Source organism: Sturnus vulgaris, chromosome 3 (assembly GCF_052056855.1).
Source record: "Sturnus vulgaris isolate bStuVul1 chromosome 3, bStuVul1.hap1, whole genome shotgun sequence".
Lineage (NCBI taxonomy): Eukaryota > Metazoa > Chordata > Aves > Passeriformes > Sturnidae > Sturnus > Sturnus vulgaris.
In genome coordinates, this window is record NC_142245.1 from 33,935,258 (window position 1) to 33,956,973 (window position 21,716).

General features: G+C 43.5%; 1 protein-coding gene across 1 annotated transcript in view; it reads left to right on the forward strand.

The window, feature by feature from the left end:
* Nucleotides 1–21,716, forward strand: part of KIF26B (kinesin family member 26B) — a 270,762-nt gene that overhangs the window by 235,155 nt on the left and 13,891 nt on the right. The window contains exons 11-12 of the mRNA XM_014878071.2: nt 9,086–9,248; nt 10,341–13,767. Of these exons, the coding sequence (XP_014733557.2) occupies nt 9,086–9,248; nt 10,341–13,767 (3,590 nt within the window). The remainder of the gene's footprint in view (nt 1–9,085; nt 9,249–10,340; nt 13,768–21,716) is intronic.

The window sequence follows — 21,716 nt, forward strand, 5'->3', positions numbered from 1 at the left end:
ACTTATCAAAATGCGAAGTATTTTGCTGAGTGACCTTCCCAGTTTCCTGGAGATGTTATCTATTTACACAAGGAGCAATGCCAAGTGGAGTGGTTTCTAAAACTGAACAGCAGTCAATTTATTTTCAGGTACCACTCCATTTGGGATTGCAATTAGAATAACTAGAGCTGCTCTCCAGCACAGGAAACTGGGAAGGTCATGCTGCCAAATTGTTGGCATCTTGATGAAGGAGTGTAAACTACTGCTGTCGCTAGCGCAGATCAAATGAGCCTAAGCAGAATGAAGTAATTATGAGATCCTCCCAAAAGATCATGAATATTCATGTGTCAATTACAAATATTTGAAGTTGATTTTCTTTTGAGGAAATAGCCGTGGTGTTCCAGCGCTGGGTATGTCTGGATGCGGTCCCTCCTTGCGGCGGGGGCCCGGCGGGGCAGCGCTCCGTGCGGCAGCCCGCTGGCCGCTTGCCGGCCCCGCTCCGAATTGCCACGGGCTGTCGGCAGCCGCATTGGTCCCCGAGCTGCCCGAGGGTGAGGCAGGAGTCAGTCAGGCCGTTCTGGCAGGCGGGAGAGCGGAGGTGGCCCTGCCCTGCCCTGCCCTGCCCTGCCCTGCCCTGCCTGCAGCGGGAGCGGCTCCTCAGCGGTGTGACCCCAGCCCAGACTGGCAGCGGCTCGGCCGCAGGGAGCCGAGGCTCCTGACAAACAAGCCTTTGCTTGGCTCCTTGCATACAGCGTGGAGAGCCTTGCTTTAGTGTGCCTGGCCCTCGGAAGGCAGCGGGAGCTGGGGGCAGCAGCGCTGGGAGGAAAGGTGCTGAACACAAAGTGTGCCCTCTCTTCATGCCAGTGCAGAGGTGGTGGAAATGCCCTCACTGGGTGTCTGCTCTGCTCCTGCTCATATTGGCCACCCAGAGGGGCTGGTGTGAAGCTGCTTTCCAGAGTGTGTCCTCAGCAGATTGTCAGGGAATGTTTCTGCACGTTTTTCTCGCTATGTGTTTTCCCCTATGTGACTGCCCTAGAGGCACAGGCACTGTTCAGCTGCATTCCAACCCTTCCCTTCCCAGCACTCCTGCTGCACTGTCAGCCCGGAGGAGAGGCAGGCAGGCTCCTGAGCTGTTCCAGTTTCTATTCCATAGCAGCTATGTTGTCTTCTCATATAAAGCAACTAAACCATATAAATAAGGTGAGCCAAACTTATGGTTGCCATAATACTTCCAAGTAAGGGAGCCAAGAAAGGAGGGACATGGGGAGAGAGAGAAGACATTTTCCTTCCCTTCATTAGTGTATCATGGTAGAAGTTATCCTAACCAAGTGCAGAGTCCCTATTATTTGAAATCTGGATCATTATTGGTTTTAACTGCAGGATTTATTTTCTCCTGTAAATCACAGTCTACTTATTGAGCATGTTTCCTTTACAAGTGGCACCGCTGATTTTGGGGAATCTGGCTTTAGTTCTAACATAGAGTTACTGAGCCTAATTAGCTCCCTGGATTAATTGAGTTTCTGTTTTTCAGCTAGCATTTATTAGGAGCTGGCACTGTAATGAGACAGACCACTAAAATCCTTTTCATTTGCTTATCTTTGAGGTTTTTTTGGATGTTTTAAATGGCTGCTTGTGAATGGGGTTTGTTTCTGTGTTGAGATTCAAAGTACAGAGGGGAGAGGGATCATTTTTTGCATTTTCAGTGTAGTCTTCTCTCTGAAATAATCACTAGCCCTCAGCAGAGCTGTCTCCTAACCACCTCCTCTCTCCCACCCCAAAACTTGCACTTGCTGTGACTTTAAGCTACGTCTGGATCTCTGAGCTCTCATTAGACTAACACACTTCTTCCAAAAGTGGAGTCTGTGTGATAGCAATGGCTCTATTGGGAGAGAGTTCTATTGTGGTATCAGTCAGCAAAACCTTTGAAAAGTGGGGGACTTTAATGTCATTTATGAGTAACAGGGTACTCTTGTCAGTTTTGTGGACTGTTTAAGCTTCTTCAGCTTTAGAGCAACTTTTATGCAAAAGCTACAGCTCTTGAATGAGCCCCTTTTATGGTGTGAGGGGTAGTTCCTTGACTCTTGGGAGAAGAGGCCAACCCCCATTTTGCTACAATCTCCTTTCAGGTGGTTGTAGAGAACAGTGAGATCTCCCCTCAGCCTCCTTTTCTCCAGACTGAACAGCCCCAGCAGCTTCAGTCACTCCTCATGAGATTTGTACTCCAGACCCTTCCCCAGCTCCATTGTCCTTCTCTGGACATGCTCAAGCACTTCAATGTCTTTCTTGCAGTGAGGGGCCCAAAACTGAATTTATTTGAGGTGCAGCCTCACCAATGGGTTTTGTCCTTCTGTCATTGATTTGTTTTTCTGCCTTTGGTAAAAAGAAACAAAATATTTTGTACGTCTGCCACATGGTCACAGGTTGTCACAGGCACAAGGATTGTTCAGCAATATGAAATTTTATCTTAAAAGACAACAATTGTAGGGGGAATCCCCCTATATTTTATATGCATTTTGTACTAGTACAATTTAAGATAAGTCCCATACTTGGCTGCAGCAACATCTTTCTCCTGCTCTTGACCTCTTGACTGCTGTAGTGTCACATCCCTTCCAGATGTGGAAGTTTCCCAGTGAACCTGAGCACAGTGTCCCCTCAGCATGTTCATTTCAGCTGGCTCCCCATCCCCTCTGCCGTGAGCACAGTGTTCTGGGTTGTGCTAGTGCACCTCACACAAGATAACTAACTGCAGTGGCAGTGGAAATTTCCACTGTGCTTCATTTTCTCTTTAAGGCTAGTCAGCTTCCACCTGGAACAAGTCCATTGTCTCCCTAATGCCTCGTTTCACCAGGTGAAGAATTCCCCAGGTTAAAGGTCCAACACGTTACCCATCTTTCTTCAACTGCCTCATTTTGTTCTCCTAACAAAGCCAGGCTTACATGGCTGAACCACTGAGGGCTTTATCTCCCCACCTGGACTCATTTTGCCTGTGCCTACACACATTGCTCCCATTTCCTCTCTCTTTCTCTATCAAAATTATTACCAGAAAGGAAAGACATAACTAAGCAAACTCTGCTGGTTCATAGAGAACTCAGCTGTTACACACCTGTAACATCCGCTGTTGGGCTTGTGCTTTTTCAGCTATAAACTGTCCTTTGTAGAGATTATTCCCATGTAGTAAGAGCCAAAACCAAATATAGTCTTTATGTGGTTCCTTTGTTATGTAAACATTTATTACTGTGAATAAAGCAGTGCATCATCTCAAAGGAGCAGAGTTAAGACTTGATGATCAAAAATGACTGTCATAGTTACTGAGATTTTTTCCCTTTGACTTACCTCCATAAATAATTAGATTACAAGACACTTGAGGGCATACATCATCTGATGTTGTAACAATAACACCTGGAGGGAGACAACTTTCTCCTTTTGGCCAAGCGCCTAGGAAGACACTAAGGTATATGATTAATAGATAGCACACTGTCTTGCACTTCCTAAAGCTTAGCTGTACTATTGTATTGTCTCCCTTGTGGAATATTCCTATTTCTGATGGTGCTGCTGTTGTCATTGAATAGCCAAAATCTGCATAGTAGTGGGGTGAGAGGAAAGGGAAAACAAAGAAAATATTTGTTATTAAGGTGGGGGGGATGCAGGAAACAAAACAAATTATATAATACAATTGGGTAAATAATTCCACAGAAAAATCATTATTCCAACTGGAATAACTTCAGCTGGATCTTCCTCTCTATTCCTCTTCATGTTTTTGTGAAACAATTCTGTGATTGTGTCTCCCATACACAGAATGAAATGCTGGGCAACAAAAATTCCTGTGAATTTTCCGAGCACAATATTTATTCTTATTGCTTCATTTTCTATTCATGAATTCTATTTTGCAGCCCTAAACAAAAGCAATTACCATTTGCCTCTTTTCTATGTAGCTCACTTTGAACACGCAGATTTTCTTAAAGCTGGAGGACCTGGCAGAAGAAGATCCAGGAAGGCACTGAGCATTCTCTGCCCCCTCACCTGGCCTGCCCCTCACCTGCCAGCATGCCATGCCAAATTACAGCCACGTTTGGGGGCTTCTCTGCTGGGCGTCAGTGAACAGCTGGAGGGGGGACTTGAGTGGGGAGAGGGGCCTTGGAGGTCAGGCAGTGAGAGTGGAGGATGTTAATGGGAGGAAGAAGGGGACAAAAGAGGAGTTTAATACTGGAAGTGTGTCTAGCAGTGATGCTGGAGAAAGGCAAAGTCTGTTGTAGCTGCTTAGACTACTGCAGGATGAAACTGAGCTCTGCCAGGCTGTTTCAGAGAGGAACTGGGGATGAGTGTCACAGTATGGGAATAAGAGCAAGCAAAAAGGTTAGATGACGAAAGCCCAGGATGGACACTGATAGAAGAGTGTAGGATTGTCTGATCAGAGAAGAGCATGTCAAAAAGGATATGAACACGAGAGCACAGCTTTCCTACAGTGCAGGAAAGGAGTGTGTTACTCCCAAGTCTTAGTGTTTTTCTATAGGTAGCAAATGCTAGCAAAACCCCCTGGTAAATTGTAAGTAATGTTCTCCTTCTCTACTGTTTGTCCAGACAAAAGGTGGCAGCCAGCTGCTGCTGCAAGCTAGTTTAGCAACTGGAGCTATTTGATATACCAGAATGTTCCAGGCTTGCTGATGTCTCATTGAAGTGTAACCATAAACCCACATGAAATTCCATAAAACACATATAATAAAAGCATTTGGATTATGAAATCAATTGCTATAGGGTCAGGAAATGTCAGAATTAATGGGCTATATATTGTGTTGTCCTTTCAGGGTTCTCCCTCCATCTCCAAATACCATCTATTTTCAAGGCAGATAAAGGACCTGCTTTAGACATGAGTCAGGACTGTGCAGTAATATGGTCATTGTCAATAAACATAAGGAGGATGGGATGGAGGACTGTGGAAGAGAAGGGAGGTATTCTGAAAGGACCCGATACCACCTTCAGACTAGTTCTGACAGTGTGTTCCTAAAATTTTTAGATGGGCTACTAATTCTATGTTCCTGTTTTTTTGGCTATCCTGATTTGAGAACCAGCTGCCCCATTTGCTGTTCAAGATAAGTCAAAGTTAGCTGTACTTTGAATATGAAGACTGTGTAATGATCAATCCTCTGAAAGATTTGTGATTCACACCGAACACCTATATTAATGAAGTCTTCAATGTTTAGGGTGTTATCAGAGGAATATATACCTCACCTCAGAGGCATTCATCAGATACTGCATTGATGAGCTCCACAGTGAAAAGAAAAAATGATGAAGAGCTTTGAAGAAATTGGTCATTCAGGATTCAGAACAGAGTTTGTATAGTCCTAACAGTAAATAAGGCATAAATCCATACATTGCAAGGCAAGGATTAAATGAAAGATTAGATAACTTATGCTTCAGTGAGCACTGTTTATTCTGTGCAGGGTTTGAGGCAGGGCTCTAGTGGAAAAATAGCATCCAGTCACAAAATTAAAGACTTTGACGAAATGTACACCAGCAACTGGGACTTATGCAGTGTCCAAGGACATGTATAATGATATTACGTGCTTCATTCTTCAGTGTAAGATTCTGTGTTGTTTGAAGCTGAGTATAATTAATCATTCATGAGGAAGGGAAATACAGATATGTATCAGAGGAGCATGAAGATGTACATCTTTTCTTCTTACTGAAAGGATGATGTACATCTTCCTCCTCAGTGAAAGGACTATTTTGCACTGATCCCAGTTTGCATTGTGGTCTCCCAAGAGAAGTAGAGAACATTGCTCATTGCACCACTGCCATATCTCTCTTTTGGGGAGGTTCAATACCTGCTAGGGTTCCTATTGAGAGATTCAGAAAAACAGCAGGAAAACAGGTAAGTCCTTCAGCTGGAGGGCTGTTACTCCATGGAATGCACTGAAGCTTTCTGCCTGGCAGTCTGCACCTCTGTACTGTACCTGATGACATATATCATAGAGATACCTCAGTTAAGTCTTCTGCACAGGGCTCTTGCCTCTGGACTTTTCCAGAGGTACAGCTTTGCATACTTTTTTGTTTTTTTTTTTTTGGTTTTTACCTGTGTGGGATATATTTGAATAATATTTAGTAGCTTTTTTTTTCTGTAGCCATGCTTGTCTAAGAAGTTAGGTAAGAAAAGGTTTACAAGTAAAGGTAATGTATTTTATTACACCAAGTGATGTAGTTAGAAAAAAATGAGGTGACTTTTAAGTACTGAAAAGACTGCAAAATTGACTTACTGATATAGAGGGTTTGGAGTCTGAAGTGTGGTATCCTGACCCTACCTTCAATTTCTTATGTGTTTTATATGCCCATAAACATGATGGTTTAGGGTAAATTTCCTGAACTATAAAAATATTAGTGGATGGGATAGAAATACATTTAAAATGAAGACAGGTATATAAAATGGAATCCTCGTGCTGCTATAACCTATAATTTCTATTACTTTTGGAGCAGAATAGAAATAGACCATTAGCATTCCTGAAGGTCTCTTATTTGCCATGAAGACATTGATGCATTTCAGTCTGCTGCCATGAGAAATCGGTGACCTTCTGCTAGCCAGCCTCTGCTTAACACAGTGAGCAACATACACCTAGGACCAGCAGATTCTCTGCTTTCTTCAAAATTTCCTGTGCCTTAGTTTGGTTTGCAGAGCCAGAGGATCAACAAAAGTCTTGCTTCTCAAAGCCTTTCCAGTGCAGAAGTCCAGACCTCCTCTTTGTAAAACTTCTGCTTTCACAGGAAATTTTTCATTTTCAAATAACAGCTCACAAATGACCTAATGAAATAATTCATAGCCTTTCATTTTTTTCAGGCAGAAATACCATGCCAGCACTCAGAAGAATAAAGCATCTACTTTGTGTCTCACACTGACTGCCAAGCAAATTTCAGTGAGACATCCAGAACATTTTACCAATATTTTAATTGAAGAGGATAGAGTGAGTTAAAAATTAGGCCATGCATTTTTGTGTCTTATATTCTTTTATTTTCTTTCATTCGTTCCTTCAGAAGTAATAGCTGAGAGTTATTGTGAGAGGTCAGTGAACCCTGAACAGCTGAACTTGTCTTACAACAATATCTAGATTTGACAAGAAAATTTGTGTTTAGTAACTTTATTCCTCTTTATGTTATTTTTCAGTGTACAGTAGTGAGGTAAAGGTGAAGTTGAGAGTCAAGATGTACCCTGTGCTGAATGAACAAACTCCGAAATCAGTGCTTTTTACTGCTAGGTTTATGCTTTAATCCTTAACAAATCTGCCCTTTATTTCCCATCCATGTCAGAGGATGAATTATGAATAGATATTTCTTCAGTATCATTATTCTTCTTGCAAGTGGATATTTCAGTGCAAGGCAGATGGCACAGATTATTTTACATTCCTAATGCATATACCTCTAGGAGAGCCACGCCTCAGTGTTGATGCTGGCTGCATGGGTAATGCATTCTCAGGAGACCAACATTTTTAGAATGTATTCTTTTGCACTTTCCCCTGTCGTCTCATGTTTTGCTATGATAGAAGCATTGGCAAATGATAGGCTTGTTATTGATTTCTGTGGAGGTGTTAATAATTTCCATGTTACTCTGCATTGGAGTGGCAGTAACTGATGTACAAAATTTGACATCTTAATTATTCTGTGATGGAAAGGAGGGACACTAACCTGAGACACAGCAGCCTAGTAACTCTGGATCTGTGGGTTCAAAGCAGCCTTAGGTCTTAAGTGAACTGAGAGAGGCTATCTCAGTATAGACTTTATGGATGTTTGTTTGCTTCTCAAAGACACTAGACTGTCTTCAGTTTGTCTGGAGCAGATGGAAGCAGAAATCCTGAAACAAAAAATGTTTTATTTTCAATATTTCCAGTCGAACTGAAACTGCAAGTACTAGAAGCCTCAGAGGATGGGAACTCTCCAGAGCTATTGCATCAAAATATGCACCCCAAATGCTGGTGTTTATTCAGTCAAAAAGAGAGGTCCAAGAGTTTTGGTGTTTGACCATCGGTCCCATCCAGTAGGCATAGCTTCAGTTCCCAGCAGTTGCAGCTTTATGCAGAAATCTCAAGCGATTGAACAAGAACACACATGCACCACTGGTAATTTGCAGATATTTAACAGTGATCCCCAAAAATCCGATCTGTAGCCACTGCAGGTATCACCATCATTACAACAGCGAATGCAATGCCTTTAGTGATAAATATCAGGCTGTTGCTGTCTTTGTTCCAGCTGTGTGTAATTATCATTCACAATCTTTAGCATAGGGGAGACACTCATCAAGAGAATGCCATTTCCCAAATAACCATCCAGCTGACCTCTACACCATGGAGCTAAAGGTCTCTTTAAAAATTTTATATTGTGCATTCCTGACTACAGGATTAGTCAGGGCCACCTCAAAAGTATTATATATGCATCATTATTCTATTAAAATTCATATTCTCAGTCCAGTCACAGAGAGCCCCATAAGAAGGCATCAGCATTTCAAAAGCTATCTGATGCTGAACAATAGAGTAAATGGCAAGAACAGAAAATTTGATTTCTGCCTCAGTGAAAGAAAAGATCTAATATAAAAGAACAATTGTGTGAAGTTTGAAGGCTTGATTGGTATGTATTTTACCAGCATCATCCAAAATTGACTTCAGTGACTTAACTGTTATTAATATCGAGTTACTCAGTGCCCTAGAAGGCAACAAAATAATTGTGTTCTCTAATCTAATCCAGTACCCTGTTGTCCTCCCGAGCTGGGCCAGGGTTTGTCTGTGCACTGTGCACTTTAAAAGAGCAGCAGTTTGATGTTTGCTGCTGTGGCTCCTAAACAGTCTCCAGTGCTGGTCTGCATCTCTCTGTTGGCAATGGTAACAATGGAGAAGGACTGAGACCAAAAGGAGACAGAAAAGGGGAAGTGGGAAGAGAAAATAAGTTTGAATTGTAGTCCAGGATCTTTCAGCATGCTCAGCTGCACAACACAGTGCAAACCTGAGGAAGAAAACTAATTAGGATTCCATTAAAAAGAGGAGAAAATAACTTGTCAAGACCCAAGTTACATCACGGTGGCCAAAGTGAAACCTTACTGGCTAATGTAGCCTTAATTCATTTTATTTTGCAGAGACAGCAAGCTGACCATGTTGCTGCGAGAGTCCTTGGGGAATATGAACTGCCGCACCACAATGATAGCTCACATTTCAGCCGCTGCAGGGAACTATGCCGAGACACTCTCCACCATCCAGATTGCCTCAAGGGTGCTCAGGATGAAGAAAAAGAAAACTAAGGTAAGACAATGTGTAACTCCCTTCTTATAATGATGGAGGAAGGAGGAAGAAGGATGGTGAAGGATCCTTAGCTGGGTAGAGCAGAGTGTAACAAAATCAGTAATGAGTTCCAAAATGTATGGGGTTGTATGTACTCAGTCCTAGGCAAGTGTCAGAGGGCAATATCAGATGGGTAAATGCTTCAGCTTCAGAGACACAGGAGTAAGTTCAGTCACATCTGTAGGTTTGTAAGCTGACCTTGTTTAATAATATAGCTGTCAGGGAGCATTTATTTTCCTTTATGCTCTTAGTGTTAATGAAATAATAAGGAGTGAAACTGCTGTAGAATTAGATTCTCTATGCTTCTCAGAGAGAGGGGAAGCAAAATAAATGCAGAATAATTGTGTCCAATGCCAGAACTGAGGACCTTTTCCTTCTTACTGCTTCTCAATATGAGTGATAGATTTTCCAAGAAGTAGAGTCAAGATGGACTATGTCCATTTTCATGTTGGAGAGTTCTGGTTGCTTCTCTGCAACTTATGGTGTGAATTGGGCAGAATAAGTGAATTTTATGCATTAATTTAAACCAGCAGACTAACAAAAGCTTTTTTTGTCAATTGATTGAAGGGAGACAAATGAAGGGTTCAGTCCACACACCATCAGAGCACTGTGTCTCCAGAGACCTCTGAGTGCATGTTATATAATTCCACACACTGGTAGTATGGGGTGATATGTAATGAGTTTTCTTGTTCCTTTTCAAATACTCAAATACACACATACACACACAAAATCAGCAAAGCCTTTGCCAAATATCTGATTTCTTTGGTCAGGCTCAGTTAAGGGAGGTATCTTAGTCCCTATTTTTAGTACTTTTTTTTTTTTGAAGTCCTATTATTTTGAGTGGGACTCAAAGCTGGGGCTTTGGGTTCTCCATTGAAGATAGCTATGTGTTTGCTCTAAGGCTGTGGATAAGCAGCTTCAGAGATCTGTGCCTTAGTTTAGAGATCTCCCAGTTCATATGTGACCGTGAATTTGTTGTGTATGCAGTTTGTGCAAGGAGCAGCTTGCAATACTTAAATGTCATAGACTCTCTCTCTCTCTCTCATGTTGCAGTACACATCAAGTTCTTCTGGAGGAGAGAGCTCTTGTGAGGAGGGCCGAATGCGAAGGCCAACCCAGCTGAGGCCTTTCCATTCTAGAAACACTGTGGACCCAGACTTCCCTATTTTGCATTTATCAAGTGATCCTGATTATTCATCCAGCAGTGAGCAGTCGTGTGACACGGTGATCTACGTTGGCCCCAATGGCACTGCCCTTTCTGACAAGGAACTGACAGATAATGAGGGTCCCCCTGACTTTGTTCCCATAGTTCCTGCTCTGCAAAAGACCAAAAATGAGGGCAGGTTGGAGGAAGTTAGTGAATCAGGGCCCAGCACGTCTGAAAGAGACTGCCTAAAGTGCAACACCTTTGCAGAGCTCCAGGAGAGACTGGATTGCATAGATGGCAGTGAAGAGACTGACAAATTTCCCTTTGAAGAGATGCCTGCTCAATTTAGCTCAGACCAGATGTCTAAGTGTGCTGTCTCAAGCCAGCTGGCAGAGCTTAGCCACTTACCAGAGTCAGATAAGGAAGATACGATGCCGGAGTGTCAGCATCCTGACAGAGAAGCCAAGGAAAATACAAATACAACACCCAGCAAAACTAGGAGAAATCACTCCCCTGTTCCTTCTGGAGCTCTTACCAATCTTTCAACTCCTTCTTCTCCCAGGAGTGTAACAGGCAGCTCTAGTAAAGAGCTTAGCTCTTGTCAGTTAGCACACAGCACCAGCTTGCAGAGCAGCAGAGAAGGGCTCAACACCTGTGGATTTGTGGAAGGCAAACCTCGGCCAATGGGTTCACCCCGGCTTGGCATTGCAAGCCTCTCAAAGACATCTGAGTATAAACCACCAACTTCTCCTTCCCAGAGGTGCAAGGTCTATACACAGAAAGGAGTCCTGCCCAGCTCCACTCCCCCACCAGCTCCCCTGAGTAAGGATGCTGCCATGACATCTACTGAATCTTTATTACAGCCAGAAATCCGGACCCCACCTGTAGGCATGAGCCCTCAGATTATGAAAAAGTCAGTGTCGTCCAATAACGGGGATTTTGAAGAGACCGTTCTCAATGAAGATCACCAACAAAGTATTTCTCCAGAATCCAAGAAGGAGATTCTGAGCACAACCATGGTGACTGTGCAGCAGCCATTGGAGCTGAATGGAGAGGATGAGCTTGTGTTCACCCTTGTGGAAGAGCTGACCATTAGTGGTGTCCTTGACAATGGGCGCCCGACCAGTATCATCAGTTTTAACAGTGACTGCTCTGTGCAGGCTTTGGCCTCTGGCTCTAGGCCAGTCAGTATCATCAGCAGCATCTCTGAAGATCTTGAATGTTACTCCAGTGCAGCTCCTGTGTCTGAAGTCAGCATCACACAGTTCCTTCCTCTTCCAAAACTGAGTCTGGATGACAAACCCCAAGACGATGGCAGCAGGCGCTCATCCATCAGCTCGTGGCTGAGCGAAATGAGCACGGGGAGTGATGGTGAACAGTCGTGCCACAGCTTCATAGCCCAGGCATGCTATGGGCATGGGGAAGCTATGGCAGAACCCCCCGTCTCCGAGTTTGCAAGCACCATACAAAGTGCCAGCATGATTTGTGTAAGTGACAAACAGAAGTCAGTGACTGACAACATGCTTATACTGTCAGAAATGGGGGAGGAAGCTTTCGGCAAAGTGTCACCCATCAAAGGCTGTAAAATATCAGCTCTAGGCAAAACTACTGTCACAATCAAAAACACAGCAAGTCTTAGCAGCTGTGAAGGCTACATCCCAATGAAGACAAATATTACCGTGTATCCATGTATTGCTGTTAATTCCTTCAAAGCTCAAGACACTGATGATGCTGTACCAGCTGTAACTGCAGACCCAAAGGCTGTTCATCCCCAAGATGGGAAAGAACCCACTGCTAAGAAGGTTATCAAATTTGAAGACCCTTGGTTGAAGAGAGAAGATGATGTTAAAAAGGACAGCTCTGAGAATAGTGACGGGCCAAGGCCTGATACAGTCGCTGTTTCAGCTAAGCCAGAGCACAGCACAAAACAGTCCTCTGTGGACAGGTTTAGCACCAGCAGTGGGGACACCTCTATTTCCCCAGGCTCTGACAGTCTAAAAAGGATTGTGGATGGGTGTGAGGTGGCAGCATCCAGCTCTGCAACCCAAAGCCCTGTTCATTCCAGTGATGGCTTGAAGAATTGTAGCCTCCCTCGAGGGCTCCCTAAGGCAAGCAAGGTAGAGGAATCTGACAGTCATCTTCATCCTACTTCTGCTGACAGCAGTGGAGTCAGTTCTCCTGCCCTCCTCCAGTTTTCTAAGGCTAGTCTTGACAAGAAAATGGTGTCTCCCAAACACTGCATACTCACTCGTCCCAAAGGGACCCCTCCTCTCCCACCTGTGAGAAAATCGAGCTTGGATCAGAAGAACAGAGCCAGCCCCCAGCACAGTGCAGCCAGCAGCACCACGAGCAGTCCCTCCAGCCAGCCTGTGTCCTTCCTGGCCAGCTTCCCCGAGGAGCAGAATGCCAAACAAAAAGGCCCTGGCATAGACAGCAGCATCAACAACAGCAGCAGCAAACTCTTCAGTGCCAAGCTGGAGCAGCTCGCCAGCAGGACCAACTCCCTTGGGAGGTCCACAGGAAGCCACTACGAGTGTTTGTCGCTGGAAAGAGCAGAAAGTCTGTCCTCTGTGAGCTCCAAAATGAGTCCTGGCAGAGACACCACCATGCCTAGGGCTGGAAGGAGCCTCAGCCGCAGTGCCATGTCCTCGCCCACCAACTCGGGCCTCTCTCAGTCTGCAGGTGCCTCCCCAAAAGCCAGCCAGTCCAAGATCTCTGCTGTCAGCAAGCTCCTGCTGGCAAGTCCCAAGGCCCGCAGCCTCTCTGCCTCTGCCACCAAAACGCTCAGCTTCTCCACCAAGTCCCTGCCTCAGTCCGTGGGGCAGAGCTCCAGTTTGCCCCCGAGCGGGAAGAACATGTCCTGGTCAATGCAGTCCCTCGGCAGAAGCCGGGGCTCCAGCCTTGCTTCCAAGTTGCCCCTTCGAGCTGTCAATGGGCGGATTTCAGAGCTGCTCCAAGGGAGCACCGGTGCCAGAGGCGTACAGGGAAGCTTGGAGCCGGAGGAGCGCGGGGCCCTTCCCGGGGACGAGAAGCCGGCTGTTCACATGCTGCCTTCACCTTACAGCAAGATCACCCCTCCTCGGAAACCTCACCGCTGCAGCAGCGGCCACGGCAGCGACAACAGCAGCGTCCTGAGCGGGGAGCTGCCCCCGGCCATGGGGAAAACAGCCCTCTTCTACCACAGCGGGGGCAGCAGCGGCTACGAGAGCATGATGAGGGACAGCGAGGCCACGGGGAGCGCCTCCTCAGCACAGGACTCCATGAGCGAGAACAGCAGCTCTGCCAGCGGCAGGTGCCGGAGCCTCAAAACCCCAAAGAAACGATTAAATGCAGGTAAGCGTGTGGTGGTGGGAAAGACGGACACAGACCAAAGCAGATTAGTACTCAGGGGACAGGCTGGCACCAAGGGTGAGCTAGTTAAACATCAGTTCCATGTCTTAGCTGGGAAGCAAGGACACAGTAAGTATCTTAGACTCTGCCTTTTTTCATTTTGGAGCATTCATTAATCCTGTGTGGTTACATTGCCTTTGCAGTGGAGTCTCCTCCTGACACTTAGGGTTTACATCAGATGAACAAAAACTGGTTAGTGTTGCCAGTGACAGCCACATTCAAGTATTTATTTATACTATTATTATCCTGATTTGATTCCAGAAAGGTGCTTTAATATGCGTGTTTCAGCAGCCCAAGACCAGAGTCTTGCTGAATAGCTGTATCTTTTGTGAGCCCACTTCTGCTCCTTGTTTGCTCTGGGTGCCCAAAGGTGCAAGATACCCTACATCTGAAAGCACTGTTGAGTTCCTTCTCCCCACATAGAAGATGGAACAAAAATATGTCCATGCCCCTTGAAAGATGTTATCCTATACCTGAGACTCTTGCCTTTTGAGTTGTGGCTCCTTTTCCCAGAAATTTGTTGATAACAAATAGTAGATAATATAAAGAACAATATATGGGAACTACTGCACTGAAGCACTTTCAAATCTGAAACTTTTTTAGTGATCATGGAATGTATTGGGAAGACTTCGTCTTTGTTCCAACATAATCCCCAGTAGCTTCACACTGCATTAGATAGCAGGAGCCTCCTGGGTCATATCAAAAGAGTCTGTGCAGGTAACTCTTTCCACTAGAGCAAGTTTCATAAAGTTGCAGAACAGGGATGGGGACCATTCACGAGCTGGTCAGCTCACATTTTTCATGGGTGCTGTTTTCCCAACCTGTAGTGCAAGTCCTTCATAATCTACTTCTGAAAAATATAGAGATTGACATTGGACCTGGTGGCACAGGTATGTGGAATATCAGAAGCTATTTATTCTACAATAGCTGTGTCTGTCCAAAATGTGTTTTTCTCATAGCGTTTCTAATTCTTCAGCCATTCCACTTGCTGTGATAGTCCCCTCTGGAATTCATTTCCAGTGAATGGAATAATGCATAACTCTCCCTTTCTTTATGCTCTTGACTGTGGTACCAGAAAGTACATGTGCAGCACAGATGTGAATACAATAGATAACTGCTATTAAAACAACATTCATAAATGCATAGCTGATTGTACCTGTTCAAGGGATGCATCTGAAAGTGATCATTCTACATAATGCAAGCCCAGACCAAATGACTGAATATTTCTGAAGTTAACTTTGTATCCTCTGAGAAAACCTGTTTTCCTAACCCTTCAATTAAGTGGTACTAAATTGATTGTCCTCTTTCTGAGGAGCTCTACCTCTAAAAACCCCTTTCAAATATAATTTTTTAATAATAACTTGCAAGGAAGAGCAGGGTAATTTCTATCCTGTGGAAAAGGAAAACAAAGCTGTCCACAGAGATGGCATTTGTGGGTATAAACTGACAACTCGATTGTGTCTTGTGAAGAAGCTGCCAATCTAATATGGACTTTTCCCACAGGTCATTTAGATGGAAAAGTTTATCAGGTTCTGTGAAAACAGGCAGCTGTGCAGATGAGGGAACAGATTAGATACTAGAGAATGTCCCCTTTACTCCCCAAAGGGAGATATTTTACAAGAACACTCTGAAAAAACTTCAGGCAGAGCCTCTGGATTCTTTAGACTCCAGAGTTCATGCCTAAACTGAATCGTTAGTGGACCAGGATTTGTTTACTCCGATGCTTACAAAACTGCTTGTTTCATTTCACTTCTCTCTGCTTTGATAGCACATTGGAGGCTGGACAAGGCTGGAAATATGACAAAAGCATTGTCTTTGAGGTATTCTAATTACAGACAAGCTTCATATGTGTGTGTTGTATTTTATACCAGGGCTGTATTTTGGCTCACAGCTTTGGCTTTTGATAACCCCTGTGCAGGACTAAACATTGGGTCAGTGGTCATGAAAAGGGAGCTGTGAAAGAGAAATCTATTTGCAACTCAGATTTAAGATTGTTCTTGTAGCAGTCTGGAGGGTGCACCAGGAAAGAAGAGGCCTTGAGCCTACCTGGTAGAACAGTGACACTAGTTTGTAATACAGTGCACATATGTAAAACTAGCAAGTGATGGTGTAAGTACGAACCTTTCAGGGAACATGAGGAGCCCTAGCTTTGATGATTTTTTACTGCTGTGTAACATTTGATCTGCTTTTTTTCCCAAATAGACCCTTTTTCAGCTGGCCAAGAGATTAATCTCTCTATTCTAATTGTTGGTGTGAGTTGGTTCCTCTCCTTCATCAGCAGCATTGCAATTACCTGCCTGATGCTGGACATGAATCTCTGGGGCAAAGAGTTTTCAGTGAAGGGCCTGTCTGTGTCCTTGGAAATTGCCTGCCCTGGTGGACTCAGCATAGCCTGGCACACTGACCTCCCTTAAAGTAATTTACAAAGCTTCTCTCTTAATTCAGGATGCTACCTGATGTGGAGAGGTCAGATGTGTATCGTCTCTGATACTTTACTTTTGAGAGGGATTCCCTGTATCCGCAAGTAATTCCTGTATTGTTTGGAATGACTTGTGTATAAGTGCAACCAGGGGTTTTATGGAAATTAAAAAAACTCAGTCTTTACCACCATCCTTATTTCTAGCAGAAAACCACTGCCCAGAAATTAATCAGGCTTCACTTTCATATAACCCAGCTCCTGTTTGCATTTGATCCTGCAGCAGTGAAATCATAATTCTGTTTTGATGTGTTTGATAATAGTACAATTTTTCACATGTCAGCAGATTTATGATGGCATAAAACCAGGATTATTACTTCAATGCAGGAGAACATGAAGGAGGATTTAAGATATAAGGGAGAATAGAGCTGTTTGCAAATGTATTTTTATTGTATAATGAAAAAATGCGAAGTTTTGCAATCTTTCATCCTCTGTAGCATCTCCTTTCTTATAGTGTGAGTGTTATCTCTTAAGGAACACTTTTTAATGAAAAAGATAGCACACAAAGGTTCTGAGATCTTAAAAGACAGATATTATTTTAATACAAAGTGTCAAGAGCATTGGACCTTTCCTGATTTGCGGTCACAGATCCACTGTGCTGTAATGGATATGGCACTATAGATATGCTCATTTCAGGTCAGGCAACCTTGTCCACTTTATTTATGATTATTATTAACAGAAATGCTAGCTGTCAGACACGATCAACATGAATCAGCCCAAGGCCCCTGTAAAAGGAGCTATAAAGAGTCTTTAAGAGAATCACCAGAAGATCTCACAATTACTTTTGAAGTTCTGACACATTGGAGAGACATCATTTTTTTTCTTGAGATTAAGATCTTGTCTTTCAGTGGTCTTAAGTGCATTATTTGTATGTGTAGGTGCTTCTGCCCTGAATGTCATACATGAAGCATCAGACCTACACTGACAGCTTTTGAAGTATAAAGCTAGTTCATATCCTTCACTGTTAGCCTAAGGTTAATTTTTGGGCTGTGCCTGGGTACCTGTACAGTTCACAGACAGTGCAGTACAAAATTGTGTATGTACAAAATTAGAAGAAACTAATAATAAAAAAAAATTCCTTTTGCATTCTGGTACCTGTTGAAAAATCAAGTGTTTGCCTCATGAAGCACGTAAGCCTTTCCCCTGAAGCTAACCTATGAATTTAATAAACATTCCCATTTTTCTAACAGCTAACATTGGTTCTGAACATCATATCAGCATATATTGGCCCAAAGTGACTGCTTGTGGCAGAAACAAAGCTTTTTAGCCCTGATCTGCAGTTGTACATTTCAATGCTTTGTATAGCTTCTCTTTAATCCACACTGTGGTGTAAGAATTATTCCAGACCTCATTTTACAGATGGAGAAATTAAGGTAGGTAGTGTTACTGGCTTGCTTAATGCCCTTAGCCAAGTGAGAGCCAGATCCAGAGCTGAATTACAGCCACCTTTGACTCCTGACCTCAACCACAAGTGACTTTGCCATACATCCTCCTCTGCCCTTGCTGAGCAATGGAAAACAGAGTTTTCCATTATAAACAGTTTGTTATTTCCTTTTTGTGGCAGGCCCTTCTTCCTTCTCTTCCTGCAATCATCTTTACAACTATGTTGTACTTTGATTTCTTTGCTCACTCCATTAGCCCTTCCCTGTAAGAAACAATTGGCATCTCAGCCATATTTCTGTCTTGGCTCCAGCCTCCACTCTCTTGGGCAGGCAGTGCTGTCTTGAGCAGGGCACTGAAGTATTAGGGCATAGTTTGTACAGTTACAAGTTGCAGCAGTTATTTATTATTTTTTAACTCTTCAGAAATTCCAAGTGCGATGGTCCAGTGTCGCTCCATGGAAAGGCAAGGATAATTATTTATTATACATATGTGATTAGGAAGGGCATTCTGGTTGAACTTCAGTTTTACCAAAGCTATATTTGTATCCCAGGGGTGCAACAGATATGAGAGGGAGGCACGGCAGCAAATTAGGGCTTGCAAGATCTGTGTTGTATTCTCTGGTGTGCTGCTGGTTCACTGTATCACCTTGGGCAGCTCGTGTAATTTCTGTATTCTTTTGTTACCAGCTCATAAAAGTAGATAATGCTGGTACCAAAAAAAAAAGTAATAGCAAGGTCCTTGCATCAGAAGAGCTATCTATCTGCCTTTTGCTCTTCTGGTTTGATTTTTAGCATTTTTTCCTGAGTTGAGTTTGGATATATGTGGGCATTGCTTTAAAATAATTCTCAATGCAAAATATGACTGGATGATTTCAGAGATGGAGCCTTGGTGTTAACTCTGGGTCTCACCCACTGTGAGGACAAGTCAAGGCTCTAATGAGGTTTATCCAGTAAAGCCAAGTCCTGTTTTTATTTTCATGTTACATGCATAAATGTGTTGTTTCCAGTTTTTTCTGCCCTCTCCTACATACTTTTACAGGTTCCTGTCCCTTAGAGTCTTTCAGTACTCTCTGTAAGGAAACCTCCTTCCCAGGAACAACAGAACAGGAAGCATTCTGAGATCATTCATCATAAACAAGGGACTTTATTCTTTCCTGTTCCCTATGAGGTAGGGATGGGTACCTAAGAAAGTCCTCATCCCATATAACATTGAGTTAGACCTACGGGCTTCAGTCTGCCACTGCTTACAGCCCTCTGCTGAGATGGGACAGACTTCTGCTAAGGAGTCTTTCAGTCCTCTAATTGAGGAATCAAAGTTGAGGCTTTTTGGAGCTGAGTCTGAGCTTGGAGCTTTGCTGGTGCTGGGGCTTCTGCCAGCAGGGTGAAGCGCTGAGGGCAGTGATCTGTGTCCCAAGCAGGGCTGGGGATGCAGCAGGGGGGCAGCAGCCATTAGGGGCTGGTGGGGACCATGCCTCACAGCTGGTGTGCACAGGCCCTCTCATGGGAGCAGACCTGGGACTGGGGCATGAGAAAAAGATGTGAGACGGCTCAAAGACATCAGACTTTGGGAATAAAGTCCTTCTCAGTAAAGCACTTTCCAGTTGGGTCAGTCAGGGCTACGGATACTTAACATGTTCCTGAATGTTAAGTATCCGTGAAAATCAGAAAACAAAAACCTAAGAGATATTACTGGAAGTCAGGCCAAATAGAAGCAAAACTGGGGGAAAATGAATGTTTCCAGAGGTTGAATTCCTGAAGTTTAAAGCTATGCCCTGAGTTGGAGTTGCATATCTCAGAATCTGCTTTTGTCAGTTCTGGATAGATTTGGGTGTGTGTATGTGTGTGTGTTTGTGCATGTGCTTTCATCTTCTTTGCATGGGGAACTATATGACTACAGATAATTAAAGATTCAGCATTTGATGACATTTGTAGTAAAGTTTCATGACTCCTCGCAGCTTTTTCTCGGTACTAACTTTCAACACCAAAGAGCAAATTGCTACATGATTTTTACACATTAATAAAAAGACAGACTGTTAAGACATGACTAATTATCTACAATTAGCCTCCTTTTTTTCTCATGCTAGTGTGCTCTGGGCTTCACTGGTGGGATGGTTTTAAAGATGGAGATTTAGAGGTTCCCAGAAAACCCTGAAAACTCTATACTTGAACATATTTACTCTCTGGAAGCACTTAGCCCCTTCTATGAAAGCAGCAGAAAAAGCCAGAGGCTGAATCTATGGACTGTAAATTATGAATGTCTGTCTCCAACCAATACTGCAAAGCATCACATTTTGAAACATGGCCAAAATGATAATGACGAAACAAAACACCGACAAAGAAAGTCTGAGCTTTTCTTGTTGAATCCAAGTGAAAAGGAATTTGGTTCATGTTTAGACTGCCTAAGGCACAGTGTGGGGAGCTGAAAATTGCCCTTTGTATCAGAAAGCTGTATGGCACCTCCAGCATTTTTGCTTTAGCTTGCTTACAAGTGATGGTAGCTAATTGATGTCCTGTATTATGCCTTTACCATGACAAAGGATGTTTAGAATTATATGAGTAAATGCTTCTTTGCATGCAGGTGACCACTTTATGCATGTGACTTGCTGACTGGACAGCCCTGGGGTGAATAGAGGGAGGGGAAGTACAGGCTTCAGCTCCAATTTTTTTTTTTTTTGTTCATTAAAACAACAGCATTGATTTTCCCAGGTCAAAGCCAGGCCATTTCATGCAGCAAATCTGTGTTGAAAGGGATCAGAGTAATCATTTTTTACACGCTTGACTACTGCATGCCAGCACTGAGCTTTCAGCCACATGAACATAGGAATGATTTAATAGAGGAAGTGGCAGCAGGCTATTGTGTGCAGTGAAGGCTCCATGTAACATGCATGACTGAGTCGCACACCATTAGGCTGGGTGTAAATAAAACTTGCTCCTGACACTGCCACAGAATTGGCTCACTGGAATGCCTCCACCACTGTCCTGCTGGGAGCTAATGTTCTGGCTTTAGAGCCCTTCCCCCTGCAGCCTCTGCCTTTGCTGCCCAAGTGACTGGAGCAGCTCTTCAGTGCAGTACTGTAGTAATAATAACCAGCTTCTGAAATAATGCCACAGTGCTGACAAATACCTGTTAAACCAAAATCCAGCCTGAAGACAGAGAAATGTTTAGAAGAGACTCTGGTTGGGTTTTTTTTTTTTGCTAGGAATTGTGGGTGATGTGCATCTTCCCTGGAGCAACTCCCAGATTACTTGTCAACCTGCCACGCCACAGGAGGGCTGCTTTCTGATCTGGTTTCAGCAGTGCTTGTTCACCAGCTCTAAACTGCCCTGAAAAGCTCCTTTTAAAATAAGACAGTAATTCAGAAAGCAAGGTTAAGATATAAACTGGGTAGAAAGAAATGAACTGTGTTGATTTAAAAAAAAATTAGAAGTTGGCTGCACATCAGTATATTTCTTAAACCAGTACAGAAACAACATATCTAGCATAGGTGTGGATGAAATATTATTAACAAGCATTGCTTTGTTCTGGTAAACAGGAAACAAGTGATTTCTTGCCTCAAGTGTCCTTGTACTTCTTATCAATTCACAACAGTGGGCTTGCATAACTCTCAATACAGAATATGGCCTGAATTATTTTACAGTGAGATGGACATAGAAAATTTTCTTCTGAATGATGGATCCTTTCAGTATATCCTATTCCAGGTGTTGGGTGCAACATGGTCCTTTCTATACAATCTGTGTAATCTGAGTTGTTAGGATGAGTGATTGCTGTTTAGATTTTCTGGCAATATAGGCCTTGGTTCCTTGGTGTTTGGAGCACTGACCTCAAGATGGGCACTCTAAATACTTGTGATGAAGTCCCCACAGCATCAGAGGGGCCTTCCACTTGAAAACACTGACAATGACTTCTTCTGCAGGAGAGGAACTGTGCAAAATGTATGAAAATCCATGGAGTGAATAGCTGTGTGCTCTGCACTGGGTAAAGTGCACTATAAAATAAACTAGAAGAAAGGAGGTCAAAGGAAAGGGGAGGAGTT